Source organism: Plectropomus leopardus, chromosome 1, assembly GCF_008729295.1.
Source record: "Plectropomus leopardus isolate mb chromosome 1, YSFRI_Pleo_2.0, whole genome shotgun sequence".
Lineage (NCBI taxonomy): Eukaryota > Metazoa > Chordata > Actinopteri > Perciformes > Serranidae > Plectropomus > Plectropomus leopardus.
The window spans coordinates 23,173,641-23,187,484 of NC_056463.1; the positions used below are offsets into that span (position 1 = coordinate 23,173,641).

At 40.8% G+C, this 13,844-nt stretch overlaps 1 protein-coding gene across 1 annotated transcript in view; it reads right to left on the bottom strand.

Annotated features, from left to right (window-relative positions):
• The window catches only part of spon1a (spondin 1a), an 82,639-nt gene that overhangs the window by 54,516 nt on the left and 14,279 nt on the right, over positions 1–13,844 (bottom strand). Inside the window, exons 4-6 of the mRNA XM_042489072.1 lie at positions 12,505–12,578; positions 11,910–12,032; positions 4,432–4,580 (exon numbers count right to left, since the gene is read on the bottom strand). Coding sequence (XP_042345006.1) covers positions 4,432–4,580; positions 11,910–12,032; positions 12,505–12,578 — 346 coding nt within the window. The remainder of the gene's footprint in view (positions 1–4,431; positions 4,581–11,909; positions 12,033–12,504; positions 12,579–13,844) is intronic.

The window sequence follows — 13,844 nt, forward strand, 5'->3', positions numbered from 1 at the left end:
TGAAAAACGCCCCATGCTGCGAGATTTCATAATCCGTCTGAGGCCTTGGACCTGGTCGCTGGTCCATGGAGAGAGTCTCATTAAACTTCTCATTAGTGACACACTGAGCTTCTGTAATGACTGAATGAATATACAAATCACCTCAGACATGAAAGAAAGGACAACAGCAACGGACCCAGGCTGCATCCCTGTGCTGCCAAGTCCTCTGATAAGAGCATTTGTACTTGGCAAATGGAACAGTATTGCACATCTGTCTACAGTGTTAACATTTGTAGTCTCGCATAGCTGAGCCTATCTCTGGTTGTGCCAGTGCTAGAGAGAGCACTGGCTGAAGGAATTATAATTGCGCACTAAGGGCATAAAAATGCTATGTGTTGTCTGTATTTCTTTAAACCAATCATTGTCATCTTGGGCGGCGCTAAGCCCAGGATGCAGCGTTGGTGCTCCTGCATAATAGTGTTGAGAGGGAATTTGTTTTAGTGAAAAGTTTGCAAATGGCTCAGTCCACCAAAAATACATTTTGTTTGAAACAGGCAGCCAAGCTTATACATGGAGCTGTTACGATAACCCCAAAATCACAATACCACGCTATTGACAAGCCAACTGCACGGGTGCACGGATGGTGAGCTACTGCCATAACTGCTATGTGCATGTTTTTTTCTTTTATGTCATGGGAGCACCGCATGTTTACACTATGCTATGAATGTCAGCAGTGTGACGAGGCACTGAGCATTATCCTGCACTGAGTGCTGCATGTTTGCTTTTTTTTCTGGTCCCTGAAAGATGAAAAATACAACGTTGAGTAAAACAGTCATTACTGTGACTTCTTACCCAGCCGTCTAATCACAGTGGGGAAGGGGCGGGAGAAATACTGCAAAGACCCACCATCACATTGCTGAACAACAAGAAAGAAGTAGAAATGAATACTGAACCCACACAGACCGTTGGGTCCGCACTCTCTCCCTATGTGCTTCACCCTTCCATTCATCCAGAGCAAGTAGGTACTTTAGCTTCTATGTTCTTTGCTTCTTGAATCTTTATCATTCAAGAAGCAACAATATACCTAATAAAGCCTAACAATAAAGCTGATTTACAAAGCATTACAATATTGCAGATAGGGTTGCAACAGTATAAGATTTCTCGGCGTGATAACGTCTCAGGAAAGATGGCGGTTTCACAGAGTTATTATTATTATTGTTGTTATTATTATTATTATTATCACTGTTATCATTGGATAGTTTTGATTTGGCTAAACAAATGCTTTATTACTATAATCAAGACATGAAACCTTGTATGTGTAAAAAGTCTCCCTTTTGAAAATAACTTACACAAAGGTGATTTTCTTCATTTGTTGCATTTTTTTCCAATATTGTAGAAAAGCAAATGTATAACGTATGATAATCGTCAACTTTCATACCACAATATACCTTAAAAATGGTATACTTTTGCAACCCTAATCACATATCATGTTTAATCACCGCAGGGAAAATTCAATCAACGCAACAACCCTCATACCCACAGTCTACCTTCTGAGCCACACTACGACATTTTAAAAGAATGGATCCCCCATTACAGTCAGTTACTCACCTGCTAAAATGACCCCAAGACATATCACCTATTTACAAAATACACTTACTTGCTAACAGAGGGGTACTCTAAACAAACACAAATCTGCATCTCTGGTGGAAAGCTGTCATAAATCAGATCAAAGTGCCCTCTGGTCCACTGCACTGTAAATTTATGCTGTTCATTTCAATAAATAAATTCGAAAAAAGGCTGGTAATGGTCACACTCATAATCTCAGGCCATATGAAGAGTGGAATGGTGTCATGACTGCTTGTGTGCAGTGCAGAGGTGTTGAGACTGTGTGGGTGAGAGGCTGTTTTTGAGGAAGCTCTGACATGCAATCATATTTTTATTACCAGCCGGTCACATGGTAAGGACTGAAAGGAGCTGGCTGAAGCAGCACGCTTCTATGGTGTGGACAAAATCAATTTAGCAAATTGTGCATGTCACGTCCTTTAAATAAATAAAAGCTGTCTCTTAAATGGTCAATTGTAAGTACATACAAAATACTTCCACTTTCATATGCAGCTTAATGAAGCTTATTCTAAAGAAGCATCTATTACCAGAGGACAGGAACAATCATTTTCACCACACATGTGATGAGCACCAAGACAGATGGTAGAGCACACCCCTGTCCAAGCTCTGAAAGGGTGACAAACTCAGAAACAAAATAAAGCCATCACACTCTGAATTGACACGAGCATGATAAAGAGGGCCCTGTGTGTGTGTGTGTGTGCACATTTGCATGGTCCGCATGCCTGCTTGGCTCTGCAAATGAAACTTTGTATGAACACTCTGATCAGTGCACCCCTTGGCTGGAGTGGAGCCTGGCTATGAATATCAATTTTGCATTCATCTCTAGCTGCTCCCCCCGATGCGCCACCTGACACAAAAGAGAATCAGCTTTCTGTTTGTGTCAGCGTTTACCAAGAAGCACTGCACGGCTCAAAAGAGGGAGCCTCCTTCACCCAGCCTCTTTACCTCAAGGGCATCGACAGACTTTATGTGTTGTCTAAGTTGTATTAAAGTGGATACAATGAACGTGTGCAGACACTGTCTAAGGCAACAAAAGATTTTTGGGTGTTGCAGATATCAAAGCAGCTGTGAGCATCAACCACCAAGAACTCATTTTTCATTGGAGACATAATGACATGACAGAAGCTCAGTGTCATCACTTGTTAACAGTAGATCCACTTTAACACACAAAGGCAACAAACACACATAAATGGCACTACTTAAGCCATGTACAGAGTTTTATATTAAGGGCTGATTTCTTCTTGGCTTTTTTCCAGGCAGTGAAGAATAGCATGCAGCTTGCCAGTATCACACTAATCAGGGTTTTTATTGATCGCCTGTGTAATCATCGCCCTCAGTTCATGCGTCAGCAAGTCCCATTTCAATACTGAGCAATTATTCTCGACAACCACAGCTTGAGCCACGCCACACCTGGTGACGATATGATCATGGGTGGTAAGATGCCTCATTTCTTCCCGTTCGATCATTTCACCATATCTGCAGATATGAAAAGTACCATATACTGTACAATCAAACTGCTATTTGTCTTGCTCTTAGTTCTCATCCCACTTATAGAAAGCAGAAGGTTGTCCCACTTGGTTTATGCAACTTATGTATCTCTGAGTGAGCATATATGATCAATTGTGTGTGTAAATGACTTCTAATTCTTCATGTGCTCCAGAAATAATTGCAGACAACTGTAAATACTACCTTCAATCATAGATTACTAATAAAATGTTAGTTTTCCAGCACAGATGCTGTACTGGTCCATCAAATCCAGTGCCACACCTCTCTGATCCAGGCAAAGATGAGAATTACACACAAAAAAAATAGTGCTGTATTGACTGTGGGAAGGCAGCAATGACACAGAGACCCCATTGCTCACACTATGCACTCATTATCTGCTGTGACTTCAGGTCTTCAATATTAGCCAGCAATAAGCACTCTGCAGGACCATCTGCTCTGCCAGCACGGGTTATTCTGAGAGTGAGAGAGGCGACCATGGAGAAGAAGAAAAGAAGAAAGATATACCATGCTGTTTGTGAAAATAAAAACAAGAAGAGGCCAAGGAGAGAGAAAGAACATTAGAAGTGGAGCACAAGAAATATATAAAAATTACAACTTAATATGTAAAAGCAAGGCGAGAGCTGTGAAAGGCAGTTCAAAAGTGAAAGTGGAGAAAATTTCCCTTGGGCACAGTAGGGGAGACATAACTCAGCCTGGTTGGAATCGATTACTAATTAGCACTGAGTTGATGACGGGGATCAGCTTCTTCCTGTAGCTGCTACCTGCAAAGCACCTCCCGAGCATCAATAGGATTGTGTCAAGCCCCAACATCTGATCAAAGACAAACTGATATGCAAAAATTGAATGCCAAACCTTTTGGAGGAATATTTAATTGGCCTCATTTCATGACACACCAGAAAGTGATTTTTCCCTCTAACCTTTTCTTTCAACATCAAAACTAGGTCCCCCCCAAAGATCCTGTGTACGGGTTAGGTGCTCACAGTAGATGTGGAGGCAGGCTAAGAATAGCGTAGATGCTTGAAAGCACTAATCAATCTGGACAACAATGTCCAAGCAATTCAGCCCTTGCTAAAATCAGGTGTGCACACACTCTCTGAGGCCCCTGCAGTGTTTTGCAGCTCATCTCTTACTATCTTTAGACAAGGGAAAATATTCTCAGAGAGAACAAATTATAATCTCATGCATTTGTTAGACACCTTAACTCTTGCAAAAATGTACATATAGCAATGTTTTATTTGGGTTTTTTTTTATTCTTTTTTTCATTGCACTTTGAACACAACATGTGCAGCACATTGGCCATCTCCTTGTGTGTGAGCATCTTACCTTCTGTCTGATCTCCTCCTCCATTTTGACAGGGGAACCCAGCTCAGCGACCTGTTTAACTCCCTCGCTTGCAAAGCCACCGTATTCCCACAGCACATAGTTCTTAGAGTGGGAGGCACCTATGAGGGCTGACCAGTGATTGGCACGACCTGGTGAAATAAGACAATGAAGTACCTCATTAGTTGGACACCCCAACCTGTGTTATCTCACATTTTTCAGTTAGCAGATCATTTTTGCAGTTTTAGAGGCACAGCTCAAGCGATTTCGAGTTGATTGTTACTAGAAATGTCAACAGTTATATTTTTGACCAGTTACCGTGTGGGTCTACAGTTTAACTTTGCTACTCTGCAGTTTACTGCACTGTGCGCCACTGGGGTCTGATGGGGTAGCTAGCTAGCAGAGCCACTTATTCTGAGATTAGCAACGCCGCTAGACAGACTACGTTGGAAACACTGCCGGCCCTCTGGTCTCCCTCCAGCTCGCCCCTGTGAATAAGAAGCTCAACTTCAAGGTGTAAAACCCCTATATCATTGTCGACTACGTTATCACTGTTAGCTCTGTTGATTCACTACTATTAGCAGTGTCAGCACGGGTAGTGGTGCTAACATAATTAACAGTGCTAAAAGGGTTTTGTCATTTGTTGGGGGGCACAATGTTTTTAGCCAACAAGACGGCGCTGCCAGCTCATCGCCAAATTAGTTGTGCTGCTACCTGACTAACGTTAGCTTCCACCAAGGAGACCACATGTCGGGCAGTTGGCATGTTTCCACATGAGGCTGGGTGGCTGTCTGTCAGCAAAGCCAACAGAAAAGAAAAGTTTTACGACCCCTGAATTGATAGCACCTTGAAATGCAGCCCTAAAGCTCACTGAGTCAATGGAGTGCTGAACTAAAAGGAAAGGCTGATTTTATTTTATGTCCCTTTTTCTTTCAAATTAATCTGTTAGTTAATGGTTACTGGGTGTCAACATATCGAAAGCAAAACTGACCGAAACTGACATTCCTAATTTGGACATTACTCTGTTGAATTACAGACATAACAACTCCTTTGATGCATTATATATATTGAGATAGACTGATCTGTTTCAGCTAAAAAATAATCCTAGTTGATGTAAACCCCCAACAGTGTAATACTATAATTTCATGCTTCCTCATAATCCATTATTTCCTCTCCTCCATCTCCCTCTGTCAGGGCAAAGGTGTAGAGCCTAAGTGACATATGGAAAAAGGGAAAGCGGAGCTCTATATCTTCCCCATACCTGTAAGCATACAGAGAATGCAGCAGCAGTAGTGATCCATCAGAGGTGACAGCACAGGCTAAAGCAAATATTTGAGCCTTGCACAATTAACTTGGAGAGGGTGGCAACTAAAGTGCTCCTGTAACCTCCACTGTTGTACAAGGCACAATAAGGCATGGAGTACAGCTGTTCATCCAGCACTGATGGGCTCCCTGTTGATGTTTATGGGTCATTTTGGTGTATTCTTGCTATCTTACTGAGGGTCCTCAGTGGTCGATATGTCTACCTCATCAGCACAGAAACGGGTTGGCTCATAGTCCTTCATTATCCCCCCTACTGTCATATTATCCCCCTGCCAAGAATGTTGTTATGTATACGTGGACTGAAATGACATCCAGCTAAATTACCCTCAGAGAACAATGATGATTTTACAACCTTAATCAACATAAAATGTGTTTGAGTCCTGGTGGGTTTTAACATCACAAATTTTGAAGACATAAACATCAGTTGCTTTCAACAGTTACTCACTAAGATGAAAGATTATGCTTATCTTTACATGACCAATTTGTCTGAACACTATTATGCTACTTACTCAGTAAAGGGGAAGTTCACTCAGATAGGTCATAGGTCTGCCTCTCATCTTTGTGCCCTGAATAGAGCTCTTACTCTGCAGTTTTGAAAGTCACCCTTTCTTCCTTCTGCTGGTTCCCAGTGTGGGTGTGAACAAAGATTAATCGCTTTGATAATCTAATCTCTGTGTTTGCAGTATTCCTGTGATGGTGTATTGTGGAAACGTAAACAGTTCTGCAGGAAGGTAAGGCAGGACCACCTTTGTGTACGACTTTCTACTGCTACAAAGTTGTATTTTACCGAGATTTGGGTGAATGCTTAGACGCACAGGTAGATGGATGATTATGTCAGCTATACAGGACTAGTGTCCATGGTGATAAACCAGCCGATGTTTCATAAGTCAGGTAGAGGTAGCCCTTAGTGATCAGCACATTTTGCAGCTCTCAGAAGACTCCTCCTAAAGCTTGGCATGGCCTCGATTTAAGGTCAGCTGGAGCTCAGAAGCTAGAGCAAGACGTCCACTGATCCTAATATTGGTGGCTTAATCCATGGCTCTTCCAGAAGTCTGCCTGTTGCAGTATCCTTGGGCAAGATACTGAACCCCAACTTACTCCCAATGGCTGCACCATTGGTGCGTGAATGGACTGAGTAGCAGGTGGCACCTTGTATGGTAGGCTCTGTGAATGGGTGGAAGTGACATATAGTGTTAAAGCACTTGAATGGTCAGGGGAATAGAAAGGCGTGACACAAGGGCAACTCAATTTACAATTTACTTTTAAATTGCACTGAATGCTTCGACAAATTTTACTATTTTTGTTTAGTATTGGTAAAGATATTTTTCCCATGGTACCATGTCCAGTGTACTCTTTAGTTTGGGATTTTAAATGGCAAAAATACATACACGACCTCATTGGCAATTACAAGGATATGAAGGAGTTTGAGACAAAAAAGAAAATCCTCCTCTCACACTAAATGTAGTTAATAAGCATGGTTCTTGCTTTTTCTAATGTTTCTGCTGTCTCAAATACCAAGTTTAATTTTTTTTTAACCTTTTTAAAAAAAACTTAGGGATTGGATAATGGTTTTGATTAATACAGAATTTCTGCTCTCTCTGAATGGGTTTGACTCCTCACAGCCCTTGCTTACACAGTGCTATAAGGTTCACTGCTTGGTATTTTTTCCTTGTGTATTCTCATTCGATGACATGACATCTTCTTGTATTTGTCCACACACTACCAATCAGCCAAGTGAACTAATTAAATTGGACTTCTACACAACTGTAACCTGTAAGTAAAAAATGTGTAAAAGAATATTATCCTTTTTAAGCATCTTTTCTACTGGTTAATGTGAAAGGTCCTGTGTGTAGGGTTTGGGGGGTTTTGCTCCAGGTGCAGTCCATTCATCTGCCTTGCAGTTTATAGGGAAGAAGACTGAGAGCTTCAACTTCAAAAAAGGTCAACTGAGGGGGGGTTAGTTGTGGTTGCCTCTGCTCGGGCTATTAGAGAATATCAAAATACAGAATCAGGTTTAGAGTTAAGTTTTTAAATGCATGGCTTGGTTCTTCATTAGTTAGTAATAGCTAATGTCATTAGCTTGAGTGCATGAGCTGAGTGATTGATAGCAAGTGCCTGTGGTTTGTTTGTTTTTTCCCATCCATCTATAATGACCTCAAATCTGGCATAACAGATTGTTTGGAGTAACTTCTCAACAAGTTTGACTGGACAAAAGCTGTGGTCTTTTGCTAGAAAATTGATGTGAGGAAAATCTCTAAAGCCAGGAGGTCTTACTTTTTCAAGTACCTGAATGTTTATGTCAAGAAGGAGACAAAGTCAACAAGGTTCAAGTTTGTTTGAAGAGTTTTGGATGTTTGTTGTGTGAGGTAGTGGTAATGGATGGTGCATTGAATGTAGCAAAGACCAAGATTTAAAAAAAAAAAAAAAAAAAAAAAACTTTCAGGACATTTCTCTCCCTTTATTTGATCTTTAAAGGATTTTCAGTTTTTGTGAGTATGGAAGCTACATTTGAAAAGGAAGGGATTACAGAAGCAGAGGATGCCTTTTACCTCCTGTCCATCAATCCATATTTATATTGACTGCCAATATTATTTCAAACATATCTGTTGTTTAATATTTTTTTGTTGGTGCCCCTTTATGAAATTTTAAGGCTATCCGAGCCCCGTCCTTTCATAAATGTCTGAGCCTGGCAGGCAGGGTGTCACAGCCAATATCTAAATTGCTTTAACATTATGGTTTTGGTTCACAGCTTTTTATGCATCATCAGGTTATTTCACCTAAGGTTGAGGCAGTATTAGTTTGCCCCAAAGGTGGGTATAACCTGGCCATTGTCCTCATTAGTGTAGTTTTAGCAGGAAACTGACCACAGTGCTTGTGGTCAGTGTTGTGGCTGGTGTCCATTGAGAATTTGTGGAAATGTCTTTTATAAGATACAAGGGAGAGAAATAGAGCAGTGACATAATATGTGCTGAGCTGCAAAGTGTCTTTTAATGACCTGCTGCAATTTTACAGGTCTGTGTCAAGAATATGGAGTTTCATGAGAATATAAGTGGCCCCTTTGATCTTTACAGGTTAATAGGACTCTCTGGTCCACTGTGCATTGCTGGACCTCAGAACAATATTTGCAGACTTAACTGAGACTTTCAAATGACCTATTAAGCTGTGATGCACAAGATTGTTATGCAGCTGATATAGACAGAGGTAAACTGTTTTTTTCAACATCACACATTTGACAACGCTGTCTCCAAATTAAGGCTTAAGACACCCCCGTTGCCATGCAATGACTAGTTCTTTGTACTTCCAGATGTCTGTAAACATACAAGAGAATCGCTGGACATGATGTTTTACACTAGAGGTGTAGTGGGGTGATGCTAGAAATTAACTACGACTGTCTCATATTATTTTGTTACAGTGCAAATAAAATTAATTGATTAGACAGTCTTAAAACAATGTGAATGTTCTGATTTTAAGGGAGACCAAAAGGACTGAAACTGTGGTGTTCAGGAGATGTGATGGGTCTTGGTTAAAAGTGAATTTTGTCAAGCACAAAGCTATGAGAAATGTCCTTGAGCTTGTGAATGCATCATGTAAAATCATATGGAACCACTTTATATTCTAGGTGTTGGTGTTGGGGTACGTATACATGAGATTGAGGGCAGCTGTTGTTTTGGTGTTTACTATGTCAAGTCTGGAATTCAACATATTGCTTCCCTGGGAAATTTACTTTGATGCAGTACCTCTTTCTTTGGATAATAAATGAATGTTAAACGCTCTCTCCCTCTTTAGCTATTTCACTCAACCTCTGACTAATCCCATAAAAAAATATTTACTGACAACCAGGCCATTCTCTGTCTCAATATGCTCCCTGTGTCCAAGGGAGCTGCCAGCGCCTGGATCGAATAGCCATGCACTGCTGCATGACTTACAATGGATACGAAAGGGAGAAAGAAAATAGAACTGTCAAGGTTATCATGTCAGCAGTGAAAAAAAAGCAGTCCTGCTGGCCTGTTTTACAGTGGATTTTTGGTCTGGAATGTGTGTCACCACAGTGGTCTTAGGGTTGTGTAACTTGAAGGACATGTGTTAAAAATAGAGGGATGACGTGACGTATTGAAGGAGCTCAGCTAGAGGAAAAAAAAACTAATTACTACTTACATGTTCCAAGTTTACCTATAGCTGATATGTTTTGTTGAGTTTTTAATGTAAAGTATTTTCAGAGCTCCAATAAGGATAGACCATTGTGTGCTTGTAGTCTGTGAATAATATTGTCCAGTACAAAATGTGCAGTGTGTTATAATAACTGGTTACCTAGGATATGACTTTGTGCAAGGAGAAATCCAACTGTAACATCCGAAGAGTCGGGATGAAACAGACACCACGCAGCTTGCCCTATCCTCTTTTAAGTTGATCTATCTGCGTGGTGTGTGTTTGCGTATCTGTGTGTGAGAGTGAGTCACACACCAACTACTGCCGCCATAAGACAGTAAATTAGGGCTCCTTTTCGATCTCAGGGTTTATCTTATTCTACTCTAATCAGTATATTGATCTGACCGGCGAGAGCCCGACTTAGACACGAGAGCCGGTGTAATCCTTAAGTCCATTCACATCCTGATAGTGTGGCTCAAGGTTATACACACATCGCACTTAACCATAGTGCTGTAGCGAACCACACACATCAATATCGAGAGCCACAAAACGGGCAAAATCAACCACGTTTTGGTAACATATCTTGGAACGTCTGGGGCTGTGCTGCTACGATCAAGAATAAAGGATAAGGCTGCCAGCTTTTGTTATTGTCAACAAATCCTGTTGAATGAAGAAAATGGTATAAAGACCAAAAGTCTGTGTAAGGAGGCAAGTTGGTGTGGTGGATGGGTCAAACAACAGAGTACTTTCCCCCGGGGGAGGGGTGTTCGAGAACAAGTGGATCTAAGGTATGTCTTCACCATAAACCTAACCTACGAAAATGTACTTACCGAAAGCTAACCTACATAACTTTACATTAAGTACATCATATGAACCATTGTACAAGGATACATTGATCATTCGTATTCAAGAATTAAATCTGTATAAATGGGGCATGAGTATATACTTTACATTTAAAAAGGCAAAATTTTATCACAACTTTAAGCCTTAATAAAATGTTAATGGGTGAGTTTTACAAAAATTCACCCCTGCACAGTTGTCATGAATATTGAAAGTGGCTATAGACATCTAAATGTTTTTTGTGCCAGGCTGTAAACATGTTTATTTCTGCTGCAAAAAAAAAGCATTTCAACACGGGGTTCTATGGGGATTGATTGTTTTGGTGCAGTCTCAAGCAGCCAATTACAAAACTGCAGTTTTTGGCACTTCTGTGTTGGCTTAATTTTTCGGCCCTTGAGGTTGCAGCTTGGTGCCATTGAAATATTGTTGCTCATTGGAAAACAATGGAGGTCTATGGCATGGTAGTCTATGGAATAAACTATAACAGGCTTTGACTACACTGGCAATACCTATTGGCATGTGACACCTGTGGCTGGCCCAAAAATGATTTCATCCATTCATTTTTGTCCCAAGAGTTAGAAAAAAACATGGCAAAGCCGTGTTTTGTTATCATGCATAACAAACCTGAAATAACCTCCCAGATGATGTTAGATAAGCCCAGACTCTGACCACTTTTAAGTCAAAGCTAAAAACATTCATTTTTTTACACAGCCTACTCCACCCTGTAGTGACTGCAAACCTATTTTTAAACTTGATTTTAGATCCGTTAAATAATCTTTCTATCTTTGCACCTTGTTTGCACTTTTGCTATTTTTAATGGTGTTTTTTTATTTTAAAAAATCTAAAAATAATTTAGTAATTAATTTTACCTTTTACATCTTACCTTTTTAATTCAGTAATTGCAAATCTGTATTCTTACTATGTTTTATATTTTATTGCTCTGTAAAGCACTTTGAATTGCCCTGTTGTATAAAATGTGGTGTAAAAATAAAACTGCCTCGCTTTGCCTAGCGTGATCAATTTGCTGCTGATGTAGTTTGTTTTTTTTTAGGATTGTTTTTACTGTATAAAAAAAAAAAAAAAAAAAATCACAGAAGAAAGAATACTACCATGCTTTTAATGTGCGATGGAGCTGAGGTCACATGATAACGAGCAAAAGAGTTTGTGCTTACGTGGATAGTCTTTAGGATGGATCTTCTCTGACCAATTCCCATAGAAAGTGACTCTGTACTTTGCTGTTCCACAGGCACAACAGTCAAGCAGAGGTTTATCCGTAGTGTCTCCATACAGGGATTCTGTACAGAAATGAGGGAAAAAAGTAAAAGAGTTAGAGAGAGAAATACAGAAGACCACCAGATAGGCGTAGAGAGATTGCTCATGAGTATAAAGGGCAGATAAGAGCGGCCCATCATGCAGGAGATGGGTGACATTAGAAAGTGGGGAGCTGACAGGAGGAAAAGAGGGAGGGCATTTGCAAATGGGAGGATGTGCAGCATGGTTCTTCTGATCTGTGGCACAGTGTGACATCCAATGTCATGCACAGTCAGGGGGTCACACTCATTTACAATCGTTCACATGCCAGAGTATAACAGCAGAGAGGAAAGCCCCGCATCAAAATGAAGAACAAAAGAAAATACAGTAGGAGAAGAAAATCAAAAGAAAAAGAGACGATAAGTGGAAAAGGAAACAGAGTGCCACCAGGGAGATTGAAGGAATAGGAAATTTATGTTAAGTGATTTTTTTCCCATGTCAATAAAAGAAGCCTACCTTTCTCACACATTCGCTTGGTGAGCGAGCCTTCATCCTGGAAATAGATTATCCTCTTCTGCACAATGCTTGCCCTGCACAGAGATAACAAAGAGAATGGGGGCAGTGAGGAGTGAAGTTTGTTGGGGGCAGCACCAAGTGCATATGTATAGTTTAAGGGGCAAATGTATGAGTGAATGTCACAGCTGGAAAACACGAGGAATGCTTTGGAGGAGCTGTGAGGTTTAAAAAATAAAGAGAACACAACAGGCAGCAGGAAATGTAGAAAATCTTGGCTTTTAAGATGTGATAGATTCTGAACAGTGGATTGTGGCAGATGGAACAGGTGCAGGGTTATTCATAATCATCTTCCTGTTTTTTTTTTTGCAGAAGACTTCTAAAAGCAGGTATCAGAGCCCACTGGGAAATTGCAAAATCAGGCTGTCTTTCAGAAGGAGGCATTCGCTGTCTCGTACAAAGACCACAAAAAGCATGCATCAGCATTAAGATATACGCGTACACAGAAATGAGAGGCTGAGAGGATGAAAGGCTGAAGACGAAACCGAAAAAGAGAGAGACTGCAACTAAAAGAGTATTTTCTGCATTGAAGAAAGTCCATACAAGACTTTGTAACTTTGCAGAAATACACGATGTGTCGATAAGAACTGATTGACAGGCCAACAGCAACGTCCCCCAAAATGTGAGGCCTGGCAGAGGGGAGCTTCTCTAGATTGAGCTGTCTAAGAGGCTTGTTCCACTGGGTGGAGGGGAACACAGGTCTGAGAGGGGCCTTGACATGTAAATCAGCCACAAACAAACCTTTTCAGAGGCCAGCAGACTTGAGAAAACAACAACTGAAAACAAGCCTCCAGGCACCTAACTTCCTCACAAACACCAGCGTTGAACACCAGCCATGGCTGCAGGAAGGTTTCCATGGGGATAAAACCCAACAATGAGGTACTGGATGTAGGTGCTGGGGGAAAGATCTGATCCAGGTGGGTCTCGTCCAGCTGGACTGTTTGGATGCCATTTATTGTGGAGTATCAAACTAAGCTGAGCTGTGTTGTGCTCTATTGAGCTGAGCTGATCCCAGAACCAGTCCCTCGCAGCAAGGAAATGCATACTTGGGGGACATTAACCCAGAGAATGGGGGGAAATTAGAGTCATTTACTCACAAATGCACATCACGTAACTTCATTCCCAGTTTATTATGGAAATACTACACAGATATGAGCCAGTTCTGTACCTAAATGGACTCATACATCTCTAAAGATGGCTTTTAGAAATTATTCTGATTTTCTTTTTTTTTTTTGGTGTGTGGATCGTTATTTGTACAGTCCAACATTGATGCTTTTAGCCTC